At 42.9% G+C, this 26,191-nt stretch overlaps 1 protein-coding gene across 6 annotated transcripts in view; it reads left to right on the top strand.

Moving 5' to 3' along the window:
- LOC117878847 (protein unc-13 homolog B) overlaps positions 1-26,191 on the top strand; it is a 206,252-nt gene that overhangs the window by 43,041 nt on the left and 137,020 nt on the right. For 4 of the 6 annotated variants that reach the window (XM_034773441.1, XM_034773440.1, XM_034773439.1 and 1 more), the window contains 4 exons: positions 7,054-7,100; positions 12,498-12,576; positions 14,199-14,273; positions 14,886-15,105. In XM_034773441.1, the coding sequence (XP_034629332.1) occupies positions 7,054-7,100; positions 12,498-12,576; positions 14,199-14,273; positions 14,886-15,105 (421 nt within the window). Of the gene's footprint in view, positions 1-6,837; positions 6,909-7,053; positions 7,101-8,836; positions 11,340-12,497; positions 12,577-14,198; positions 14,274-14,885; positions 15,106-26,191 lie in introns of those variants that run through there. The other 2 variants (XM_034773442.1, XM_034773445.1) reach the window with 2 other exon arrangements.

Genomic DNA, 26,191 nt, shown 5'->3' with positions numbered 1-26,191 from the left:
CTGTATAATTATTGCATTTAAAACCTGAAACTACCATTTATCGGTAGTAATAACACTGGGGTCAAGCGATATTACATGAACTGGAATACGGGTTGGCTGTAGATTCCTTAGCTACTGTACTGTATATTTTCCTTGGAATTACAGTGTCCTGTGTTCCAATATACAGTGTAAAGGATACAACTGTGCCATCAGTACTTAGATGTATTTGCTAATCTGAAACAGTTTGCTCTCCAGTCACAGGACCTATGTTGAGATTTGCATCACTGCTTGCTGCCATTCAAGTACACAGACGGTACTGGGTTTAACTGTGTGATAAATGTTTGTTCCCCTCTTTCTCTCCTCTCCCCACGCCTGGTGCATTTATGGAGTTTTTCGTGGAGTGCTGTGCAATTTCTTAACTTCTAGTGCAGAGGAAATTCTGCCTGTCCTAAAAACCTTTCATTCCTGTTTCAGTTGCCATTTCGGTTTCCTTCCTGTCTCACTGTGGGCTACGTACTCGCTGCATGAATTGCTTTTCATGCTTCCAGCAGCAGTCTGAACCTCACGTGGCCCTTTGGCTCGTATGTGGAACAAATCTCCCGAGGTGCCACATGGTTCCCCGAATTCAGAAGTTTGAGCTTTAAGCTTTAGCTTAGTCACTTGTGCATCAACTGCTTCATATTACCGCACATGCCCAATAAAAAACGGAATGTCTCGTATGTAACATTTTCTCTGAGGTTAATCCTCTGTCATCTTCCTCCTTCCATGTAAAAGCATCAGATACCTGCCAGGCTGCTGAGTCTTCCACATGGAGAACTGTAATTGCCTGAATTTGGTTATCCTCCAGCTGCCCCTGGGATGACAACCTTTCCGTCAGTTGCTTAAGCTGATGCCATTGTCACATTACGGTGAAGTTTCTTTGCAGATACAGGGGGCGTGGATAAAATAGTCACCTTTTGGTTTTCTGTAACTTTGAACATCATGTAAAATTGAATGAGCGATCAAGTCAGGTTAGTTGGAATCTTGGTCCAGCGTTTTAATAACTGTGACCACTTTGCTCAGTCTGAACTCGCCAATGCCTCTGAAAACACATGCTCAGAGGTTCAGTAGGGGTGCTGACACAGTCACTCCTACCCTAGCATCTTGGTCCTCCTGATTCTCACAAAAGCAAATTTAGACATTGGCATTTTTTCCCAATGTTAATAACTTAACTTATTTATATTCAGGTAAGGGCACATTTAAAAAAAATAATTTTAACCTTGGTGCTTCTTCAACCATTTATGTACAGTGGTTTTACATATCAATATGGTTTTCACTTATGCTGATAACTTGTTTGATGCAATGTTTAAGAGGAATAGAAGATTAAATGGGTTTTAAAAAGGAGTGTTTTTCCTTTATTCCTGGAGAGAACTGGCAGCTCGGTACTGGTATTGTTACTTTTCATCCATTCCAGACTTGGTGTATTTGTCCGCTGGATGCATTTGTTTCTATCATGTGTATATCTCTCTTTTAAAGTACTCCTCTACCAAAGTGCTTAAATGTTCCTTTCCTCTCCATTAAAACACCTGCTTTTTTTGTCTGAAGTAATTTGCACTGTAGAATGCAATGCAATCTAATTATTTCAGAATAATTAGATCAGAGGACTAGTAATCCTAGCTCCTGCTGTATCTGCCTAGGCAAAGCTCTCATTACACTCAGTGTAGGCTTCAATGAGAGTTTTGCTTATTTGAGCCTAAATGAGCAGCTCTGTTAGTTTGGCTCATTATTCCAAAATATGAGCTGTGGTTTGGTTTCTCATTAGGGTTATTGGTTGGTAGGAGAATTGAGTTACAGTTTAAGTAAACTCTACTGGGTGTAGTGTTCACTACTGTGAGTGGTCCCACGGTTTTACATGCGGTAGTAAGCACTATACCTGGTGGTAAGTGTTTGCTGGACCAGGTCCCAGGTTTGTAAAATTATTGCCTGTCAGTATGAGAAGTATAGAACAAAATGAACAGGGATGTAATGATTCAAGTTTTATGTACTTGAGTATCTGTTTAATGCTCCATTATTGAAATATATTTTCACACATTCACACACTTTACCAAGATGGATAGTAAAAAAAATGTTAAGCATTAAAGGAATAGTTGGGCTGGATTTTGCACTCCTTCATGTGTTGAGTGGTTCCTAGCTTTCAGCAGTCCAAGTTGCTACTTGAGGAGTGAGGGACAACTCAATGAGCGTAAGGATGGCAGAAATGTTGATTTTTTTTTTTTTTTTTTTTTTAACTAGAAATAGTTCCTGAATGGTTTTGCATGAAGGCTTCGGTTGTGGATACTCTGGGTATTAAAATGTACAGGTTTTCCTTGCTTCCCTTTCCTGCTTGGTTCATGAGAAACAATGGCTAAAATGCCAGCCATCCTTTGGAACCGCCTTCTCCTTTGTCACTTAGTTTGTCTCCTGGTCCCACCCTGTTGAGTATTGGACTTCCTGGCTTGAGATAGATCTGGCTGTCTCAGCTGCAGTTTGTTCTGAGAGCTAACAACTGCTGTCTGCCAAACCCTAAGAGTTTTGTACTGACTCGAACAGTCTTGTAACTAGCAGCCTGACCCAGGCCTGTAGCCAGCTGCTGAACCATTTCCCTTTCCTGGGAAAGGTGCGGTGCTACCTTCTGACAACAAACTGCCAGGCTGAAGGGAAAACGCTCATCCGTTCTGGTAATTCCATTCTAACAGCACTGCAATCTGACATCTCTGCCCTCGACAGGCGAATGTAACTCTCTGCAAAATGTCACTGGGTGCTGTAGGGTATATTATGATACGTTACGTTCTCTCTCTGCTGAGGTAGCACCTCCTGAGGTACATCTAACTTCAACTAATCCTAGCTGCAGGAAATGCATCTTCCAGTCCCAGAGTGCGCTATGGCCATGTCTGTGTCTGTGCATTCTTCTGGGTAGCTTCCTTTGGTGTCAGTGGAAGCTGGGCACTCCTCTGAGAGCAGAATTTGGCCCTTACTGTCAGGCAGATTTTAGAAATATTAAATATTCTGGACAATATTTATGCTAGTGTTTTAATCTCTTGAAAACTCGCAAATTATATTTAGTACACCTCAGATGAGCTAGTCAAATACTTTTTCTACCACTCTCTGTATCTGAGAAGTTATTTTCAGCAATAAACCACAGTTAATTTGCATTTAACACATTTGGTCGTTGATTCTAGTGGAAAAATTGCTTTTTTGCCCCTGCTACCAGAACATTAAATTGCTATCTCCAGCGGGCTTGACAATCCTATTTGATTTAATAACTATATTCTTTATTGCATCTTCTCCTGAAGTTTATAGAAAAAGTGTGGGAATTATTTCTGTACTCTGTTTTTCTTCTTTGAAAGGAAATACCTGTTTATATTGTTCTCTAGATTTCCAAGGTCCCCTTGTGTCCCCACTCTGCACTGTCGGATCACCTCAGTGGGACTGTAGCGGTCTGGCTTAGATGAGGGGGTATTGATGGCGTGGCTTGTACGGGGGCACCCAGGAAGTTGTGAAGAGTTATAACCCCCTCAGAGGAATGCTCCTTCTCTCTGCAGATGCCCCAAGATCTGTGAGGAAACTCCGCTGATCTTCAGATTTCAGTAGGGCTGGCAGCTCATGCCTCTTGCTTGTTCTGCAGGCCTTCACAATCCTATATCATCAAAGTTGGGATGCATTGGGATGCAGGGGGGAGGGATAGCTCAGTGGTTTGAGCATTGGCCTGCTAAACCCAGGGTTGCGAGTTCAATCCTTGAGGAGGCCAGTTAAGGATCTGGGGCAAAATCAGTACTTGGTCCTGCTAGTGAAGGCAGGGGCCTGGACTCGATGACCTTTCAAGGTCCCTTCCAGTTCTAGGAGATTGGATATTTCCATTTATTTATTTATTTATTAAAACTTATATATATTTAAATCAACGGAATGAGCAAGGCATGTGCCGAACTTTGTTTGAACTGTCTGACTTTGGTGCAGCATTTGCCTCCATCCTGTCTTCATCTGTTTAATCCAAGTTCGAGTGTACACTTTTCAGGATAGGAGTCTTGTTTTCTGTCTAGACAGTGTCATGCACACCAATGAAGCTATAGAAATAATAAATAGCAGTAAGGAAATCAGATTTCTCATCCCGGAGAGGTTGATGATTCAAACTGAGTGGAAACTTATGTTTTCTAAGTACCTTCAGATCTTCCATGGAGGGTTCTTCAGGAGTATGTGATTCTCTCCATAATTTCTGTTGTGCCCGCAGGAAAGAAAGAGAAGAATCTTCCTTTCTGGTGCTGTTGTCTGCTGTTTTCTATCCATTATTTGACTGGAATGTACTTGCTGACAGATGTCCCTTTACATTGACGGGGATTCTGGAGAGGACACCCACTTTTAGAGAAAGGGTGCCTGTTACACTAACCATCATTGCAGTCTCTGAAGATAATGACTTACACTTAGGTTTTTCTTTTCTGTACAAGTGGTGTATATACGGTCAGCAAATTAAGATTCATACTGACCTAAAATAATCACTCTTAAATGTTATGATCTCTTCCACATACCCCAAATTTACCATTAGAAAGTAGTTATTCAGCTTTGAAGATGAAGTTGTGGAAGGGCATGAGCTAGGGTTATCAATTTCCTAATCTCACAAAACCGAACACCCTTACCCTACTCCTGCCCCGCCCCTTATCTGAGGCCCCGCCCCCTCACTCCATCCCTCTCACTCCGTCACTCGCTCTCCCCCAACCTCACACATTTTCATGGGTCTGGGGCAAGGGGTTGGGGTGCAGGGGGGATGAGGGCTCCGACTGGGGATGCAGGCTCTGGGGCAGGGCTAGAAATGAGGGGTTTAGGGGGCTCCAGGCTAGGACAGGGGGTTGGGATGCGACGGGGGTGAGGGTTCTGGCTGGGATGTGGACTCTGGGGTGGGGCCAGGGATGAGGGATTTGGGGTGCAGGAGAGGGCTCCGGGCTGGGGCCAAGGGGTTCGGAGTGCAGGAGGGGCTCAGGGCTGGGGCAGGGGGTTTGGGTATGGGAGGAGGTGCATGGTGTGGGCTCCAAGAGGGAGTTTGTATGCAGGAGGGGGCTCAGGGCTGGAGCAAAGGGTTGGGGTGTGGGCTCTGGGAGGGAGTTAGGGTGCAGGAGGGGGTTCCAACCTGGGGCAGGAGGTTGGGGTGCCGGAGGGGGTTTGGGGTGCAAGCTCTGGCCAGGCGGCGCTTACATCAGGTGGCTCCCGGAAGCGGCCGGCATATCCTGCTCCTAGGCAAAGGGGCCAGGGGTCTCTGCGTGCTGTCCACACCAACATGTGCCACCTGCGCCCACAGGTGCCGTCCCTGCAGCTCCCATTGGCCATGGTTGCTGGCAAATGGGAGCTGTGGAGCTGGTGCTCAGGGCAGGGGGAGTGCATGGAGCCCCCGTGGCTGCCCCTGTGCCTAGGAGCAGGAGAGACATGTTGGTTGCTTCCAGGAGCTGCGTGGAGCTAGGGCAGGCAGAGAGCTTGCCTTAGCCCAGCTGTGCTGCAGACCAGACTTTTAGCGGCCCGGTCAGCAGTGCTGACTGGAGCCACCTGGTGTTGTTAGATGTTTGCCTGCATGTGCGTGTTCTCTGTGTGCCATCCCAGCTCTGTGCAGATAGTTGGCACAGCAAACCTCAATCGAACTGCCCAATGATCACAGGATCCGTTAAGGTGCGAAGGCGCCCAGCCAGATTTATTGTCGACGAAGCACGGTAATAGCACCTGGCAGACTGTACCAGGATACTAAGACATGTCTGCCCGTGACAAGCTTAGTGAATGGTGGGACTTTCCATTCCCCCCTCGGCTGATTCTCCCTCTGAGACTCCATTTTATACATCAGTACAAACAAGTTATGTATTGCCCCTCTGAGGTAGTTAGTTTATACCCTCTGACGTAGCCAGTTACCACCCATCACCTTGTACATCTCTATCCATCACACTGTCATCCTGACCTTATCTTTAGGAAGGGTCAGCGTGTTCCTGTTATCTTTGGGGAATGTGCTGGTATCAGGGTGTTCTGGTACCTTCTGCAATGTGTTTGCGTGAGTGTTTTGTGCTAGCACCTCTTAGGAATGTGCATTTTTGCAATATCAGCCCTGTTTTTGCCAGATTCAGCGAGCAGGGCCTGCCTCTGGCTCACAGCCTGACTTTGCCTTATATCAGCAAAGCTTTGACCACTACTTTATCTCAGGCCTCATACCAGCCTCTGATACAAGGGCTTTTGTTTCAGGCCCCCTTTCTACTACACCAGGGTCCCTTTTCGACGAGGTGGTCCGGTCAAAAACCAGATGCCTGGCAACCTTAGCATGAGCCCCAAGAGTAGGTTAGCAATAGACAATAAAGGTACCCTTTTTTCTCCGGGGATAGTTACAGTAAACAATTTCCCTCTGCACAGCAAATTTTACTGGTCCCTGAAAACCTGACCATAGTTTACTCCATTGTGCCTCTGGATTGCAGCTGTCTCAGTTCTCAGCTGGACACCTCATAAAAACTGTGTGTCCCTGGATACCCTGTGGAGTACAAAGCTTTTGCACATTAACTTAAAGGTGGAGTTTTAACAGCAAACTGAAGTTTTTGTTTTGTGGCTGAAGAAGGCCTTTATATTTGTGCATGAATAAAATAACAGTAGGTTAAGGTATTCCTTTGCTAAGTAAATCAGGGTCGCTTATGTTTGTAACTTCATTCTGTCCCTCATTTGTGCATTTCTTACAGCTTGTTTTTAGTTTAGAATAAAATATAAATGTACTCCGGTTGGTCTAGAGCGATAAAGAATTCTTTGGCTGGGTGGGGAAGGCTGGAGTAGCTCTTCTGAGTCCCCTTTTGAAAGGGGAGGTGCACTGAACAGGCTCTTTTGGTCCCTCTTTAGGTGTTTGATGAGATCCCATCAACTGTTTGTGTATCCCCATGACCTGTCCTGCCTTGCTGCAGTCATTTGAGGTGCTTCTGGAAATGGAGTGTTTGTGTGCATTTACCTGCATGAAGTGTGCTCCATTACACCTCTCCCCAAACCTTATCCTGCGGATTTATTTCAGGGTTTCTTCTTTTGGAAGCTAACTTTTTTTTTTTTTCCCCATTATTTAAGGGTCAAGATGATGGAGATCCATCAAAACCACCTTGGTTCAAAGAAGGGTAAGTGGGGTTTTGGACTTTTTAATTTTCCATTTTAATTGTTTCGGTGTTTTCTCTCATTTCACTTAAGCAAAAGTATAAGCAACATGCACTCTGCAAATTGCTTTTAATGATTCTCTTAAAATGGTAACACTTTGTCATAAAGGCGACCATACTGCCCCCAAGAGCAGAGTGCTATACGTTTCACAGCCTCCATTTAAATTGAGAGGAAAGTGGCATAGCCGTAGTGTAGTATCATGCAGCTATTCGTGTTGAGACCTGGGCTCAAGAATGACGTTGGCACGGCTACACCTTGTTTGTAAAATGCTATATGCAAACATGTATGGTGATAATAAGTATTCATAGTCCTTTCTATCCAAATTGCAGTGGTAAAGTGCTTAAAAACTTAGAGCAGGCTTTGTATGCTATCTTGTTCTCTGAGTCAGCCAGGTAGCTGGCCACATTGGAAAGGAAAAACAGCATCTCAGAATAAATGTTGAGTTCTACTGATGTTCAGATGTCTTGTCCTCACTCCTGAGAAAATGGAACTAAAGAATGGTGTGAAACTTTCCTATGAGTGCAGCCATGATGGCAAGTAGAGTAAGCAGATAGAACTGGAGGGACTTGGCAAAACTTTGCAAAATCTCTTTACTTCAATAATGGTCACAACTATTAATCTATAACTCGTCAGCGTGAGGTGAGTTGCGGTTTCTTCACTGTGTAGTAAGCAAATTCTGCTTACGCGTTGAGTCAGCGTGATACTTTGCATATTGGGTGTCACCATTGTAGTTTTTTCATAATGAATTCGAGTTTCTTTAGGACAAAGACGTGGACACATTACATGCTGCTTGATTTTTGTGTGTGTTATATTTGGATAGAAACATATGGCTTTGCTTTGTTTTTTCATTCTCTCTCGTTGCTTGTGTACAGAACACAGTAGGCATTGATGTGCAGAGGCAGTTTTGTCCTGAAATCTCAGCACAATATTGGTTCTCCCTGTGTGTAAACTAGATTTCATACCACTGAAATAGGCTTTCTTAACCAAACATGAAGTTAAACTGAATAAGGCTTCATTTTACAGCTCTTTACTTTTTAGTAAGTGTTTTGCAATGTTGGCTCTGTCACAGAGAGCTTCTTGCCACACCTGCAGAAGCCTAGTGCTGCCTAGCAACCTTCTGCTTTCCAAAGGAGCCCAAGTTTCTGCTGAAGAGGTTGGTGGAGAACTGGCAATTAGCAGTAGCAGAAGATAGTGATTTGTTCTAACTCTAAACAACACCTTCTACTCCCTTTTTAACAAGGAGTTTGTATAATAAATAGACCAGTTCACACACGTAAGATGATTTGCTGGCCTGAAGAGTAGAAATTATACTTTTTGAAATAATTACTGATTTAAAATGATTTTTGTATTGAACAAGACTTGTACTATTCTACAAAATTTAAATTTGCGTCAGACAAATAATTCATTTAACATTTCTTCATTACCCCCAGAAGTGTGATGTTTAGCCAAACTGCAATTTATATACTGTATTCTGCCACACAAAGAACTTCATTAACAGATAACTCAGGTTGAAAGGGTGTTAATGCCTAATACAGCTAGTACCAAACCAAATGCATTGGTTCTGGGAATGGGCAACGGGATGGATCACTTGATGATTACCTGTTCTGTTCATTCCCTCTGAAGCACTTGGCATTGGCTACTGTCGGTAGACAGGATACTGGTCTGACCCAGTATGGCCGTTTTTATGTTCTTATACGATGGGAAGTCTAATAAGAACATATTTAAAAATTCAGTCTTGGTTTCTAGGGTTTTGAGTTCTTGAACAGGAAAGCAATTCTCCCTACAGAATCTGGATGGGAAGGTAATGAATATGGTGATTGTGGTGGTGAGCCATCATGCCCCTAAAATCATGGTGAAATGTGAGGAAATAATAAGGTTAAACCTTAGGACTTTGTGGTGCTCCCCTGTCACCACTTCCATCAGTGCAGTCTCCTTTGTAACAAGCCCGATGTCAGTGGAGACCCATCTATTGTTTCTACCAAGTCTGGTGTAACCTTGGGTTGTAGTGGGAGACAGAGGATCATGGCTGTGGAAAAATCCATAAAATTGTCCCCTACTCCCGAATCCGTCAAGGCCTCATTGTATGGGAAAGGCTGCTCAACTTGCAGGATCTGCAATTTCAGGGAAATTTGTAGAAGGTGGAGGTAGATGAGGAACTCCTAGTTTAGCATAATCTCAGGGTTTCTCCCTGGTGGTACCCAGGCTTGGGTTCCTGACTGGGGTGTGAAGTTAGTCTCTTCCCTGTCATCAGGTTAGCATGTTTTTTGACAGGACACTTGGCTACTGTATGCCCTGCTCCTCCCCAATAGAGGCAGGGGTTCTCCTGTCTTCTGTGCTCTTGTTCACCCAGCGATAGGCGGGGCCGTCCCATGTCAGTTGGCAAGGACTTGACCAAGGCAAGCTCACTTGGTGCTGAGGGCTGAGCCTTAGGTAAGTGCGGGAGGTCGGAGAGCTCCTCCTACGTTCCAGTTGCTATTCGTGCAGTCTGATGTCTATCCGGATGCACAGGCCCACGAAAGCCTCTAACCTGGTGGAGAAGGGGGTCCGCCTGTGCCAGCTTGTCTTTTAGTTCTTCACAAAGGCCAAGCTGAAATGGATGGAGGATAGCGGCGCTGTTCCAAGTGGCATCTACAGCCAAACAGCTGTACTGGGCAACATAGGAAGGGGCTGACCCCAGGTTTTTTTGTTTGTTTGTTTGTTTGTTTGTTTTTTGAACTTTCGTAAGGCAGTCTCTGCCATGTGGGCTTTGTGAGGGTCATTGAAAATACTGGCAAACGCTTGTAAGAATGACTCCCCGTTGGTTAGTACTGAGTGATTCTGCTCTAAAAAAGAAGAGGCCCAAGCCAGGGCCAGGCCTCACTCTAAAACTTTAACTTGATCTGTTGACATATTTTTGGACTGGAGCATAAACTGGAGTCTGCATTGGGTAATGAACCTGCAAAACTTACTGCAGGTCCCATCATGCCTCTCCAACAGAGGCACTCTGGGGCCGGTTATCCGTGCTGGTGTTGTAAAAGAAGCCGAGTGGGTACCTACAATTGCTCCGAGTACTGTAGCTTGCTGCTGCTAGGAACGATTTCTCATCTGCAGATGTCCTACTTGGTCCTGCAGTTTCTAGTTTTCTGCCTAGAGGGTTAAGACACCTTTTGTTTGAATGAGCCCAGTTTACCAAGCAAGCCCAATCATTCTGTATGACTGCCCTGTCCTCAGTATAATCAGTTCTAACCACTCCACCAATCTGTCATTCAGAAATGTTACCAGTAGTGATTTCCAGATCATTGATGAAAACGTTCAATAGCATTTGGTCTAGTACCATACCCTGTGGGACTCCACTAGAAACATTCACATTTGATGATCATTCTCCATTGACAACCACTTTTTGAGATCCGTCAGCCAGTTTTTAATCCACTTGAGGTGTGCTGCATTGATGCTGCATAATGCACATTTTAAAATAAGAATGCTCTGCAGTAGTCAGTGAAATGCCTTACAAAAATCTAAGTCTGTTACATCTACAGAGTTATTACCATCAGCCAAATCTGTAATCTCAGAGAATAGTGGTAGTGCAGTGGTGGGAAATTTTGAAGGAAAAGGCTCCTGTGTAGCATGGTTGTGGAGTTTTCAGCTCATTCAAAAGAGAGACTTGGAAGCGCCCATGGAGGCTCTGTCATGGCGGGCCATCCCTCTTCTCTGGAGGAAATCAGGGTGTTCGCTTGAAAAGTTCTGGTTTTAGTTTACGTGTAGTGTAACCCCAGGGATATTAAAGGAAAGCCCATTTGTTCACATCTAGTGCTCTGCAGCTGTTGTAGTTAGCACATTGCCTTCCACCTGGTGTTGTGTGAATGCATGCAGTGGGTTTAGTTAGGCACTTAACCACCAGTGACAAGCCACTGTGAGCTCAAACCTACATTTGCCGATGTCCTCACTTAATAGGAGTATTGCGATTTGTTTTCTTCACCAAGGAAAACCAACTGTACCAGTTAATACTACACACTGTAAGTGTTGCCAAGGAAGCCAGGGAAATGACTCTGGTTTCCATGGAAAGAACGCAGCCATTCACTCCACTGCCCACTTTACTAACGAATGGCTGGCGCTTCAGTGTGGGAATCTATAATGTTTTAAAATCTCTCTCTCTCTTTATATGGAAAATGTTTGAGATTTAAAGGCGATGATTGTTTCTGTTAAAAGAATCCTGCAGTTGTCAGGTAACGTGCGTGGAAAAGAAAGTATACTAAAAGCTATCAAACTTTATTTTTTGGAGAGGAGACTCTTAAGTTTTTGATTTAAAAAAAATTATTGCATCTCTTCTGGATGCTGTAAAATGAATATTATTTTATCATATTGCAGCAATTGTATTCCTCTTGTCTATGAATCTTCATGCCTCTACCTGCCAGCTTAGTGATAGTCCTTGGTGATGAAATCCATCCTTGCCCCGAGGTTTGGAATATTAGAAATAGCCTTGGCATCATAAACATAAAAAAGCTAGAGAAATGCTTTCTCCTTTTCCCCAAAATATGGAATTTCCCCCCAAAATCCTAAAGGCCTGAGGCCCAGGACTTACGGTCTGCACTGATGTGAATGACAGTAGGATATGACCTTTAGGCTGGTCATTCTCCCTTTGACGCTTTCCCACCTCTCTCTCTCATACTATAGCAGTGTTCTGAATTCCTGAATACCGGTGGATACACAAATGACAGGAGGCTGGAGTTACAGTAAACGGAGTGTGTCTGTCTAGAGTTTGAAGTGTTGCTGCCACAATTTTGTGTGATAACTTCTGGCATTTCCTCTATCAATACTTGAGATTTTTTCTGAAGAAGAGATCAAAACTGATTTCATTGGAGGGTGGAGAGGGGTGAGGAGAGGGGATAAGGAGGAGGTCAGCATGGTTTCCAAACCTCCAAGGAATTTTATGACATGAAGCTCAAAATACCAGCAATAAATTGTGGATGCAGCTATACCAAAAGAGTGCTTCTCAGCATTCAGAATTTACAAGGTTATTCACTGTAGTGTTTAACATTTTCTATTTGTTACTGAGTCACATTTCAGTGTATTAATCCTTCATTGGGGGAGGGATAGCTCAGTGGTTTGAGCATTGGCCTGCTAAACCCAGGGTTGTGAGTTCAATCCTTGAGGGGGCCACTTGGGGATCTGGGGCAAAATCAGTACTTGGTCCTGCTAGTGAAGGCAGGGGGCTGGACTCGATGTGTCAAGATTGATTCCTTCTGTTTACATTGATTACTTGATTAGCAGAGTGATCAATATTTGCAGGAGGCCATGTTTGGTTTCTACAGGATGGTTTGTGACAGTATCATACTGTGCCATTTCTGTGACCTTATTAACACTTTTCCCCCCTGCACTTCCAGGCCTGCAGGTGGTCTCTATGGCATTGACAGCATGCCTGATCTACGTAAAAAGAAACCAATTCCACTTGTCAGTGATTTGGTAAGATTTTTCTTTTCTATAAATATAATAATTGCTGTGGTCACTTTGTGTCTTGGGGTGCAATACCGTTTGACTCCAGTCAATTTATCTCCAAACTATAGTAGAAAATGTTAATGTCTATACTGATGTTTCAGAAAAATACTAGGTGCTAAGAATGTTAGAGAGAAATAAATCTGCCTACCGTATCTTAGTGTCTGTACACCGGAATTGTCAGGCAACTTGAATGTTAAAAATTCTTCCCATCACTGAAACCTGTTTACACACTGTTAAATGTTCCTCTAGAAACCATACAAACAGGGAGGTCAGCTGGCTTTCTTATACTGATGGCATGTCAGATGAGTGTAACTTTTATGGATAGTGTTGAATATTGTATCAGGTACAGCTAATACATTAACACTTGGGAGAAGTTGCGAAATCTCTAACCCCCATACACTGATATCTAAATGTATTCTAGGTAAAGATAGAGAATTTGGTTTGTACATCTGTCATCTGACACATGCAGAGCCTAGGAGGGTATGTTTTACTAACTGCTTGTATACCTGGAAACTTAGTAATAATGGAATTAACCTATTATACTTCTTTTGTATGCTTTCACTCTCTCTACAGGCTATGGTAAGTGGAGCTAAAAACTGTCCACCACGTCTTTACCCGAAGTAAAGATTTTTTTACTTTACTTCCCCTCCACTGTTTTTGGTTTTTTATTTTGAATTCTGCCGTACCACAATACATGCATATGCCACACTCTGGCCCACCACATCACTGACTGAATGAACCTTTTCAGTCTTGTCTCAAGCGTCATAAATCAGAGTAAGAGATCCCTCCTGAGAGGGTTAGCTAGCTTTATAAGAATCAGCAACGTCTTCTCTCATTTCCTTATCTGCCTTCCTACAGCTGGAGTAGCTTGCTGAAGGACCTAATCTGCTTTCTAGCCTTTTAGATATTGATTAGATGCCAGTGGCAGGTGCTGAAAAAACAGCAACCTAAGAAATTTAAGATTGCAGTCCCTCCATCATACGCAATGTGAAGGTAGCTACTTTGAGAAGCAGTGATGTTCATTATATTTGGGGATGGACACTGAATGTGACACAGACACATTCAAACACATGCTGCCCTTCCAACCCCATAAAATCCTCCTAAGATTTTAGTTTACCCTCCTCATTCTGACCCAATCCAGCCATCCCTGTTTGGAGCTCTTTCTAGGTGACATGGCTGATAATTTGATCTCCTTTATCTATGCGTGAACTTGAATGTAGGAGGTGGAGCATGAGTTTAGAACACTTTATAAACCTTGTCTGTTTTAAGGATGCAGGAGAGAATCCAGTTTTATCTACACTTCATACAGGGGGAAATAGTAAAACTCACTCCAGAACAAAGTGGATTGGGGCAGAAGGAAACATACTTAGTTAACTAGATTTATGTTTTTAAAGTACACACCCTGACTCTTTCTGGGGCAAGGAGATTACCATTTGGAAAATGTAGCAGAGGGTGTTGACTTGTGTAGACTTTCTGTTCAGTACCTTTGCTGGTGACAGCATCTTCCCTTTTGTGCATGTACAAGTACGTGACCTCCAGTGAATGTGTGTACGCTTTTGTAATGAATAACAGACACTTTCCCTTCTCAGTCACTGGTTCAATCCAGGAAGGCTGGAATTACCTCAGCAATGGCCACTAGAACTTCTCTTAAGGATGAGGAGCTGGTAAGTAGAGTTTATTTGCTTCCCGGGGTCTTTCCTAAACAAATTAATGGGGGGGCGGAGGGGCTGGTTCTGTGAATATTCATATTCTTCTTGGAGAATCAAGTGAGCATTGCAGGACTCAGACTAGGAGTATAGGTGTAAAGCAACCTGTATTACTTGTTTTTTTAAAAATGTGTGGCAAATATGATATCCCAGATAGAACCTTAGAATAGTGCGTAAGGGTCTGATTTATGAACTAAGATATGCTGAGTAGAACTTGGTTATGTAATGTGCTACTACACACAGACCTGACTTCTTTGCTTTCTGAATGCCATTTGTTATGGTTTATTTAAAGTAACTGTAAAAACTGATTTTGAAATGGTGTTTTCTGCACATCATTTCTACAAGGTCCTAGGTTTAGCATGCTTGGCTACCTCAGTCATGGCTCCATCAGGCATGACGTGACAAGTGTTGATGATTTAATCTTCACCCTTTCTCTTTTTCATTCAAGAAAAATGATACATTCCCTAAAGAAAACAGTCGCATTATCCCAGGATAACTCTCTTGCCAAACAGTGCATGTTAACAGCATCCCAATCACAGACATTGCTTTGTGTGTGTTCTTGTATTGCAGAAATCTCATGTATATAAGAAGACCCTGCAAGCCTTAATTTATCCTATCTCCTGCACAACCCCTCACAATTTTGAGGTGTGGACAGCTACAACCCCTACGTATTGCTACGAGTGTGAAGGGCTCCTATGGGGCATTGCAAGGCAGGGTATGCGCTGCACTGAATGTGGGGTCAAATGTCATGAGAAGTGCCAAGACCTGCTCAATGCTGATTGCTTACAGAGTGAGTGGCTTTTCCTTGTAACATTTTGATAGTGGGGTGGGTGGGAATGGGGACAGGAGGGGACTGGAGAAGAGCCATTTCCAAACAAGTTGTCCATACATAGTCTTTTCTAAACTGTGCACATATACAGAACCTCTTCATTGACGGTTTGTTTAGATCCATGCTAGTCTAACGACTGTTGAAGTCTCTCCGCTTCTATTAAAATTACTACACATTTTCTGAAATAAATGACATCTTGAAACTGTGCTCTACACTGCTGTTGTACTGCACCGCCACCACCCTCTTGCAGACACAAGCTGTTTCCAAGGAGAGAGAGAGAGATGGACTTGTGTTTTAAGGCACTGGTCTGAAGTACTATAAAGGAAGGTTCAATTCCTGGTTGTGATACAGTCTTCTTGATTGACCTTGAGCAAGTCCTTTAATCTCTGTGCCTCAGTTCCCCATCTGCAAATTTGGGATGGTAATATTCATGTGCCTTACAGGTTGGAGAGTGTTTGTTATGATGAATCCATTGATGTGGAGAGGCAGCCTAGTGGGTAGGGCACTGGACTTGATGTTCCGAGCTTGGCCACTCCTGCTGTGTGACTTTGAGCAAGTCACTTCTCCTCTTTGTGCCTGTTTCCATTCCCATCCTTTGTTTATGTAGAGTGCCAGCTGTTCAGGGCAGGTGCTGTCTGCATAGCACAATGGCACCTCTAGTCACTACCTTCATACAAACAGCATGTTTGAGATGCTGGTATCCTATAGCAAATGAGGGCCATGTAAGAATCTAGATAGACACATAAGGAGTATCCCATCTTGCTAGTGATGAGTCAGTTAATTTTATTATTTCTGCAGCACCACATGATGCTTTTCAGACCAGTTCAAAGGGCCCTGCTACAAGGAGCTTACATTATAAATTAGATACAATGCAGGCAAAGGAGAGGTTTAAGGGTTACAGTAGAGAATGAACCTAATCAATTATTTGATGTGCTTGGAACAAATTAGTTATTTTTATTGCTACATGTAATTAGGTTACGAAAGATTAGACTTTTATCGATAAATGTCGGTAGATGTCAATTTTCTCCATACACACACAAACCAAGGAAAAAATATTTCTATTAATGATGATCAAAATGTACAGAAAATCAAAATAAGAAAAATGCTTCTTGAAAACTTTTAATATTAGTTTGACATAAGGGGTATTTACTTTGTAAAGTGGACAGTTTGTGTTTTAACCTTATAAAGCTTTAACTATTTGAATCTGTCCCCACTGTCCTAAATAATTGTCTAACCCTCCTATTGTCTGATCCCTGCCTACTTTACAACTGTGAAAATTTAAATTAATAAAAATAAAAATGCTTAAAAATAAACATTGATGTTATCCGTCAACATTATACAAAAATAAAAACCAATTTTTGACAAGCCTATATATAATGCTATTTTTTAATGTGATCTATAGTTTAGAAGTTTTGGGTCAGCCACAAAAGTACAATATCTTTAAAAGGACATGGGATGAAAGTTTGTCAGACATCTTAACTCCTGAGTTGGAATGTCTGTCCCTGTGGCAGGAGTGTTCATGTTTGCTCTGGGTTTTCAAGGTCAGGTTTGTTTTGTTACAGTTTGTTTCCGCAATTTACCAAAAAGCATTGTTAGTTGTACAGATGGTCTTCAGTGTTGAGATGAAGAGCCATTGAAATCCTTGCACAGTAGCCATTGTTAAAACATTTGCACCAGGCGATAATTAAAATCCATATACATGGTACTGTGACATTTTTATAGCATGGTGCCAGTATAAAAAGAAGTTTGAACTCTAAGGAGAGCCAAGGAAAAATAGGTTTATAGTAACCAGAAAAGATGAAATAAAGGGCATTGAAATGTTGAGATAATGGGATTAAAATCAGCATTTAAGAAAGGGCTAAGTACTAAGGGAATGCAGCGAAAACTTCATGCAGAGGATAATTCATATGTGGAATAGAAGCAGCAATTGGGAATGTATTTTAATAAATTGCTATCCATAGACTTGAATTTAAAAAATGGAGAACAAATAGAAGAGAGAGGGAAACCTGTGTGAAGCTGGAGTTGTGGCCACCTCCTATCAAAATCTGCGGCTATGTCTACACTGCCCTGCAGTTTGGACTTCGGAGGGGTGAATAGCAGCGTGCATCTAAGTGCTGTGCGGTACCTGCCCCATGCGGATGCTACAGGCGCAAACTAAAATGTTCCTAGTTTGCATTAATAAAGTCCTCTTTGAAGAGGACTATGTTAACATGAACTAGGGACTCTTTAGTTTGCATCCTCGGTATCCATACAGGGTAGTTACAGTACAGCACTTCGGTTTGGAGTAGTATTCACACCCTTTTAGTCTGAACTGTGGGGCAGTGTAGACAAGCCCTAAGTGTGTGATACTTCAGTGAATAGTGTTGTGTGGAGAATGGTGAGTAAGTGCAGCGAGATGGAGATCAGGAAACATTTCGGTGGGGGTAAAGTTACCTAGTTTAGCCAGGAGAAGTTTGGAGAGTTCATGTGGTCTCTGTGGATTTAGTTCAAAGGTGCTTGGCAGCCCTGTAGCAGAGGGAAACTGATGCAACAGGGTAGAGATAATTGATGGGCTAGCCAGAGTGTAGAAAGATGCTGAGGGCAGGAGTGTAGTTGAAGGTGGAGAACATAGTATCAAGAGGAGGAGGGGACAGAGACAGAAGGAGCTGTAGAGAAATTGGAGAGGTGGTGATGGATCATAATGTTTAGGTGTAGGGTTGGGATAAGCGCACAAATATTAGGGCTGAAAAAAGTCTCCTATGAAAAGGCTTTCTCATGAGTTTTCCAGTATTCCCCGCTTTTGCCAGGTTGGTGGTAGTATTTCTGTATTTCCAATTCCTAGCTGAAGCTTGCAAGGGAAGAAGGTGGAAAATATAAAATAAATATATAAAAAATATATATTTTCAAACTTGAGATAGGGTATAGGTTGAGTATGTGGAATGAGCAAAGGTCCCAGCTGGCTTACTCATCTCTAATCATAATAGGGATTCCTGGAGGAAAAGGAAGAATTGAGATGAAATAAATCTGAGACTTTGAACTTTCCCAGCTGTGTTAAGCTCAGATGTGTGGGGCTTTCTTTTAGCAGGGATCCTTATTCTGACAGTTTGAGAGCATGCTCTCCAAATGTATTTTCACTAATTCCACATAAGTCTACAGGATAAATGGATTTGCAGTGAGCAGGGTCACAAAACAAATGCCATTTTTTGGATGTTACCTTGAAATTTTGAGTAGTTGCCTGAGGTTTTGTTTTTTTGAGTCAGGAACTCCTGTACTTACTGAATGGAATAAGACTATTGGACATATTGTACTGATTCTCAGAAACCAGAAAGATATTGAGATTCCGTGGAGACCTGAGTTCAAATTTGCTCTGCATAGCGTCCTCCTTTCTAATCTAAACCGAATCTAGTTTTTGTTGGTTATATTATGGTGGTGCTCAGGGGCCCTAGGTAGGATTGGAGCCTCATTGTTAGCACTATACAAACACTGGTAGAAACAGTATCTGCACTGAAGGCCTTATTACCTCAGAAGACACATAAAACTGAAGGAGAGAGAAAATATCAAAGTACATAAAAATTTTATCTACTGTTAACCTTTCAACATATATTTTTTGCGCCTATCCGTAATAGATTGGCTGATTTCTTGTAGGCGTCATAGAGAGCGAGGGTAGCATTTTTTTTATGGATCAGTCCATGGAGGACATTCCCAGCATAGGGGATGTCATGGAAGAAGGCATGCAGATGTTTGAGGGATAATATGTCTAGATTCTTATATGGCAGTTGTCACTGTAGCATCTGGTTTATAGCTAGTATTGACACCAGTCTCTTGTTTCCAAGGAATACAAAGTTCCAAGTTCTGTCTTCTACAGGTATTTATAATAAGTCTATTGCTGTGATATGAGCATTAATGTGTACAGTAACTCCTCACTTAAAGGCATCCCGGTTAACGTTGTTTCGTTGTAACGTTGCTGATCAATTAGGGAACATGCTCGTTTAAAGTTGCGCAATGCTCCCTTCTAACGTTGTTTGGCAGTCGCCTGCTTTGTCTACTGCTTGCAGGAAGAGCAGCCCATTGCAGCTAGCTGGTGGGGGCTTGGAACCAGGGTGGACCAGCAGCCCCCTATAAGCTCCCCCTATCAGCTCCCCGCTCCCCTAAGTTCCCTGTGCAGCAGCTGCCCAGCAGGCTAGCAATTGCAGCTGTCCCTCCCCCCACACTTCCATGTGCTGCTCCTGCGAGCCTCTTGCTTGCTGTGCGGGGGGTGGGCAGGGAGGGAAGAGGGGGGCTAATGTCAGGGTGTCCCTCTCCCCCTGCTCCTGCACCCCGCTTACCCCATCTTACAACTAACAAAATCATCCAAAGCCCAAGATTTGGTAGTCATGGGGGACTTCAACTATCCAAACATATGTTGGGGAAATAACACAGTGGGGCACAGACTATCCACCAAATTCTTGGACTGCATTACAGACAACTTTTTATTTCAGAAGGTTGAAAAAGCTACTAGGGGGGAAGCTGTTCTAGACTTGATTTTAACAAATAGGAAGGAACTCATTGAGAATTTGAAAGTAGAAGGCAGCTTGGGTGAAAGTGATCATGAAATCATAGAGATTGAAATTCTAAGGAAGGGTAGAAGGGAGTACAGCAAAATAGAGACAATGGATTTCAGGAAGGCGGATTTTGGTAAGCTCAGAGAGCTGATAGGTAATATCCCATGGGAATCAAGACTGAGGGGAAAAAGAAGTGAGGAGAGTTAGCAGTTTTTCAAAGGCACACTATTAAGGGCCCAAAAGCAAGCTATTCCGCTGGTTAGGAAAGATAGAAAATGTGGCAAAAGACCACCTTGGCTTAACCACGAGATCTTACATGATCTAAAAAATAAAAAGGAGTCATATAAAAAATGGAAACTAGGACAGATTACAAAGGATGAATATAGGCAAACAACACAGGAATGCAGGGGCAAGATTAGAAAGGCAAAGGCACAAAATGAGCTCAAACTAGCTACGGGAATAAAGGGAAACAAGAAACCTTTTTATCAATACATTAGAAGCAAGAGGAAGACCAAAGACAGGGTAGGCCCACTGCCCAGTGAAGAGGGAGAAACAGTAACAGGAAACTTGGAAATGGCAGAGATGCTTAATGACTTCTTTGTTTCGGTCTTCACCGAGAAGTCTGAAGGAATGCGTAACCTAGTGAATGCTAATGGGAAGGGGGTAGGTTTAGCAGATAAAATTAAAAAAAGAAAAAGTTAAAAATCACTTAGAAAAGTTAGATGCCTGCAAGTCACCAGGGCCTGATGAAATGCATCCTAGAACACTCAAAGAGCTAATAGAGGAGGTATCTGAGCCTCTAGTTATTATCTTTGGAAAATCCTGGGAGACGGGAGAGATCCCAGAAGACTGGAAAAGGGTAAATATAGTGCCCATCTATAAAAAGGGAAATAAAAACAACCCAGGAAACTACAGACCAGTTAAACTTCTGTGCCAGGGAAGATAATGGAGCAAGTAAAGAAATCATTTGCAAACACTTGGAAGGTGGTAAGGTGTTAGGGAATAGCCAGCATGGATTTGTAAAGAACAAATCGTGTCAAACCAATCTGATAACTTTCTTTGATAGGATAATGAGTCTTGTGGATAAGGGTGAAGCTGTGGATGTGGTATACCTAGACTTTAATAAGGCATTTGATACAGTCTCGCATGATATTCTTATCGATCAACTAGGCAAATACAATTTAGATGGGGCTACTATAAGGTGGGTACATAACTGGCTGGATAACCGTACTCAGAGAGCTGTTGTTAATGGTTCCCAATCCTGCTGGAAAGGCATAACGAGTGGGGTTCTGCAGGGGTCTGTTTTGGGATTGGCTCTGTTCAATATCTTCATTAACGACTTAGATATTGGCATAGAAAGTATGCTTATTAAGTTTGCAGATGATACCAAACTGGGAGGGATTGCAACTCCTTTGGAGGACAGGGTCATAATTCAAAATGATCTGGACAAATTGGAGAAATGGACTGAGTTAAACAGGATGAAGTTTAACAAAGACAAATGCAAAGTGCTCCACTTAGGAAGGAACAATCAGTTTCACACATACAGAATGGGAAGAGACTGTCTAGGAAGGAGTATGGCAGAAAGGGATCTAGGGGTTATAGTGGACCACAAGCTAAATATGAGTCAACAGTGTGATGCTGTTGCAAAAAAAGCAAACATGATCCTGGGATGTATTAACAGGTGTGTTGTGAGCAAGACACGAGAAGTCATTCTTCCGCTCTACTCTGCGCTGGTTAGGCCTCAACTGGAGTAGTGTGTCCAGTTCTGGGCACCGCATTTCAAGAAAGACGTGGAGAAATTGGAGAGGGTCAGAGAAGAGCAACAAAAATGATTAAAGGTCTTGAGAACATGACCTATGAAGGAAGGCTGAAAGAATTGGGTTGTTTAGTTTGGAAAAGAGAAGACTGAGCGGTGACATGATAGCAGTTTTCAGGTATCTAAAAGAGTGTCATGAGGAGGAGGGAGAAAACTTGTTCACCTTAGCCTCTAAGGATAGAACAAGAAGCAATGGGCTTAAACTGCAGCAAGGGAGGTTTAGGTTGGACATCAGGAAAAAGTTCCTAACTGTCAGGGTGGTTAAACACTGGAATAAATTGCCTAGGGAGGTTGTGGAATCTCCATCTCTGGAGATACTTAAGAGTAGGTTAGATAAATGTCTATCAGGGATGGTCTAGACAGTATTTGGTCCTGCCATGAGGGCAGGGGACTGGACTCGATGACCTCTCGAGGTCCCTTCCAGTCCTAGAATCTATGAATCTTCCATAGAGCGGGGGGGAGGGGGGGAAGAGACACACCAGGGCTCAGGATGGAGGAGCTTGCAGCAGCTGTGGTCTCAGCAAGCTGATCTAATTAACAAGGCAGCGTACTTAAGGGAAATGCCCATATCTCCCTCCATTCCTGCTGCCTTGTGTAGAGACAGAGTTAACCCTTGAGGGCTCAGCCAATTGCTAGTTCATCATTTAGCAGTAAGGGAAATATCCCACCCTCTGACTCCTCCACCACAACCAAGCTTCACAATCATCATCACTGTGTACCAGTATTCAATTGTTTGTTTAAAACTTTGTGTGTATGTGTGTGTGTATATATATATATATATAAAAAAAGTGTGTGTGTGTGTGTGTGTGTGTATATAGTGTCTTTTGTTTGGTGCAAAACAATCCCCTGGAATGTAACCCCCTCATTTACATTAATTCTTATGGGAAAATTGAATTCGCTTAACATGGTTTCGCTTAAAGTCGCATTTTTCAGGAACCTAACTACAACGTTAAGTGAGGAGTTACTGTACTTACATACGTATATCATTAATTGGTCAAGAGAAGATACTCTAATCCCCTTTTACTGCCATCTTCAGATGTGCTAGAAGTTTTTTCAATTAGTACTCCCACTCTTCCTTCCTTTCTTTTTATCCTCTGTTCACATCAAGCTATTGTTGAAATCCCTAAGGGAAAGCTACTGGGAAAAGATGGCTTTTATCCCTCACTCTGAACATGGCCCCGGCACTGTTAATTGTAGTAATGCCCAAAGGACTCCCAAGCCTCAGATATCTTTGTGAGAGTAGCTGGAAAATGACTGGTATAAATGGGGGAAACGAAGGTTGGTGATGAGTGGCCGTGAGAGCGGAGAAGTAGAGGGAGCAGAGTTTTGAAGGGTTTTCAGAGTGAGAATGTTCTGATGGTAAGATCCTCGTTGAAGGAAGTTGCACAGCCATGGACCAGCCACTGAGATAGCCCAGTGTCTTACTCCTGTGTCTGATTTTTTTCATGCTATTAATTACATCCTGCCCGAGGATTACAATTGTTGTGGCTAGTCCCTGAGATAGCCAGGGCTCAGTCGTTTGAGGGTCTTAAAATAAAGGATCTGCAAGGTCTTAAACTGAATCTTTTATTGAATAGGGAACCAATGTGGCATGCATGATACTAGGGTCATGTGTTCTTGTTGGTCTGTGCTACTCAGAAGACAGGCCACTGAACATTAGACCATCTGGAGCTTCCCTCATCGCCATGTAGTGCAGTCATCAACTCATAGCTAATGACATGTGGATTGCTGCGGCTATGTTGGCATCTGACAAGAAGGGGTTTAGCTTCCACACCAGATGAACACCATGTTAATTATTTCTGGCTTCTCATGCCATTTGGACTCCTGGAGCTTAAGTTCACTTTAAACTTCTTCAGATAGTTTTCGATTCGAGATTGGAAGCCAATAACATTTTTTGTGAACAGGAAACTTTTGCTTATTAGACTCTGAACATATTATGACCTCAGAAACTGGCTCTGAAATTGGATTGTCCTGTCTGAAAGGTATGTTTGCAGTCGTGCTAAATATTTCATTTTCCATGCTGAGCAATTAAAGCACCTGTTTGCTCCCAATATTCTGTTTGGGGAAATATTTGCCCAGAATGAGTAAGAATATCCTTACTTTACATTTGAATGTCTATTTTAAGTTCTAAAACAAATAATTTCCAAGCATTCTCCTCCTACTGAACAGCTGTCTTCTATACCACCAATGCTGCTGTCTTGATTTTTTTCCATTAAACTGCCAGTGCTGTTATGCTTCACTGATAGTTGTGATCAGTCACGGTATGGGTCAATCTGTGAGTGGATGCAGAGGGAACCAAACCACTCTGCATCCACTGCCAGATTGACCCATACCATGACTGATTTCTAGAGAGCGCATTGGGGACATCCAAACCCTATGTATAGGGCACTGAGCAGCTCAAGATCTTGTATGTTCTTCAGGCCTTTGAACTCTGCCATTGCAGTCATTCACTGGAACAGAGTTTATTCTTATACAGAAAACCTTCAAACTGACGTAAAACCGCCTTCAAAAAATGGAATGAACAAGGGCTCATGTTTACTACTGGATGTTACCATTTGAAACCACTCTCCATCTTCACACACCTAATGTGTTTTGGATTTTGGATTTCCATTGGTACCATTACACAGATAATTAATTCCGTTACATTGACTTGCTATAGAAGCCATAGTGATGTTGCAAGAACAAGCAGGCCTTAAAGTTAGGAATTGTCTATCATTTATAGCAAATCATTTACAGTCACGTGTTGTGTGGTCAGTGATTTCCTCCAAAAGTAATGCTGAAAAACAGAACACTTCTACCCATGCCACTGAAGCTCTTAGGGATTGGATTGCTTAGGGACTGTTTACTTCTTCGGTTTCTCTCAATAAGTTTCAGAGTAGCAGCCGTGTTAGTCTGTATCCGCAAAAAGAACAGGAGTACTTGTGGCACCTTAGAGACTAGCAAATTTATTAGAGCATAAGCTTTCGTGGGCTACTGCCCACTTCTTCAGATGCACAGAATGGAACATATATTGAGATATATATACACACATACAGAGAGCATAAAAAGATGGGAGTTGTCTTACCAACTCTGAGAGGCCAATTAAGTAAGAGAAAAAAACTTTTGAAGTGATAATCAAGATAGCCCAGTACAGACAGTTTGATAAGAGTTGTGAGAATACTTACATGGGGAGATAAATTCAATGTTTGTAATGGCTCAGCCATTCCCAGTCTCTATTCAAACCTAAATTGATTGTATCTAGTTTGCATATCAATTCCAGCTCAGTCGTTTCTCACTGGAGTCTGTTTCTGAAGCTTTTCTGTTGCAAAATTGCCACCCGCTGGTCTGTCACTGAATGACCAGACAGGTTAAAGTGTTCTCCCACTGGTTTTTGAATGTTATGATTCCAGATGTCATATTTGTGTCTATTAATTCTTTTACGTAGAGACTGTCCGGTTTGGCCAGTGTACATGGCAGAGGGGCATTGCTGGCACATGATGGCATATATCACATTGGTAGATGTGCAGGTGAACAAGCCCCTGATGGTGTGGCTGATGTGATTAGGTCCTATGATGATGTCACTTGAATAGATATGTGGACAGAGTTGGCATCAGGCTTTGTTGCAAGAATAGGTTCCTGGGTCAGTGTTTTTGTTCAGTGATGTGTGGTTGCTGGTGAGTATTTGCTTCAGGTTGGGGGGTTATCTGTAAGTGAGGACAGGTCTGTCTCCCAAGATCTGAGAGTGTGAAGGATCATCTTTCAGGATAGGTTGTAGATCCTTGATGAGGCGCTGGAGAGGTTTTAGTTGGGGGCTGAAGGTGAGAGTCCAAACTGGACTTTTTTTTGGCTGCTTGGGGTGGCCAAAACCCTGGAGCCGGCCCTGGGTGTACTCTAAGACTGGAGAAGGATCAACCACATACTGACATTGGTACCAGTGGCCAAACTCACCAAGAGCCCAAGATATATCTTAACAGAGGAATTGGCATCTCCCTCTGAGACTTTGGGACACCCCAACCAGTACCAAGCCTGCACTGTTCGAAGGCAGTATACTCATCATCCTCGCCGACCTATGCAGTTTCACTGTTATCAAGTAGGATCCTCTCTCTTCCACATTCAGGAAGTGGCCCTAAAGAAGGGATACTAGAGGATCCCGTTTGGAGCCTCATCTCAAGCAAGACGTCACTGGCTCTGGACCAGCCAGTGTCAACCTTGGCCAGAATCCTTACAATGTGCCACTTTGGCCATATTGGCCTTATTGAGGCCTATTTCTGCACGGGACCCAGATCAGATTCCTCTTCCAAGCACGAAGGAAGACAAGGAATGGTGTCATTAGCAAGGCCCTCCATGTCAGAGCAGGATATTGGCCTCCACAAGCAGCTTGAGGTTACAACCAAGGGACAGCAGCAGAAACTTCTGTTGCCTCCCAAAGAGTCGTCCTTGTCATCATCAGGGGAGAGAGTAACACCAGTGCCAGTGATTGATTTCAAGTCATTCCAGGACCTCTGGATTGTGAGCTATCGGGCTCCATTTACAAAATAGAATTCTCTCCTGGGAAATAGCCACTTTCTTCCTGAAACTATAGTAAAGAACAGAATTGTCAGACACCTAGATGAACATAATTTGTTGGGGAAGAGTCAACGTGGTTTTGGAAAGGGAAATCATGCCTCACCAATCTACTAGAATTCTTTGAGGGGGTCAACAAGCATGTGGACAAGGGGGATTCGCTACCCCT

Source organism: Trachemys scripta, chromosome 6 (assembly GCF_013100865.1).
Source record: "Trachemys scripta elegans isolate TJP31775 chromosome 6, CAS_Tse_1.0, whole genome shotgun sequence".
Classification (NCBI taxonomy): domain Eukaryota; kingdom Metazoa; phylum Chordata; order Testudines; family Emydidae; genus Trachemys; species Trachemys scripta.
This window is presented reverse-complemented; position numbering and strand designations above follow the sequence as displayed.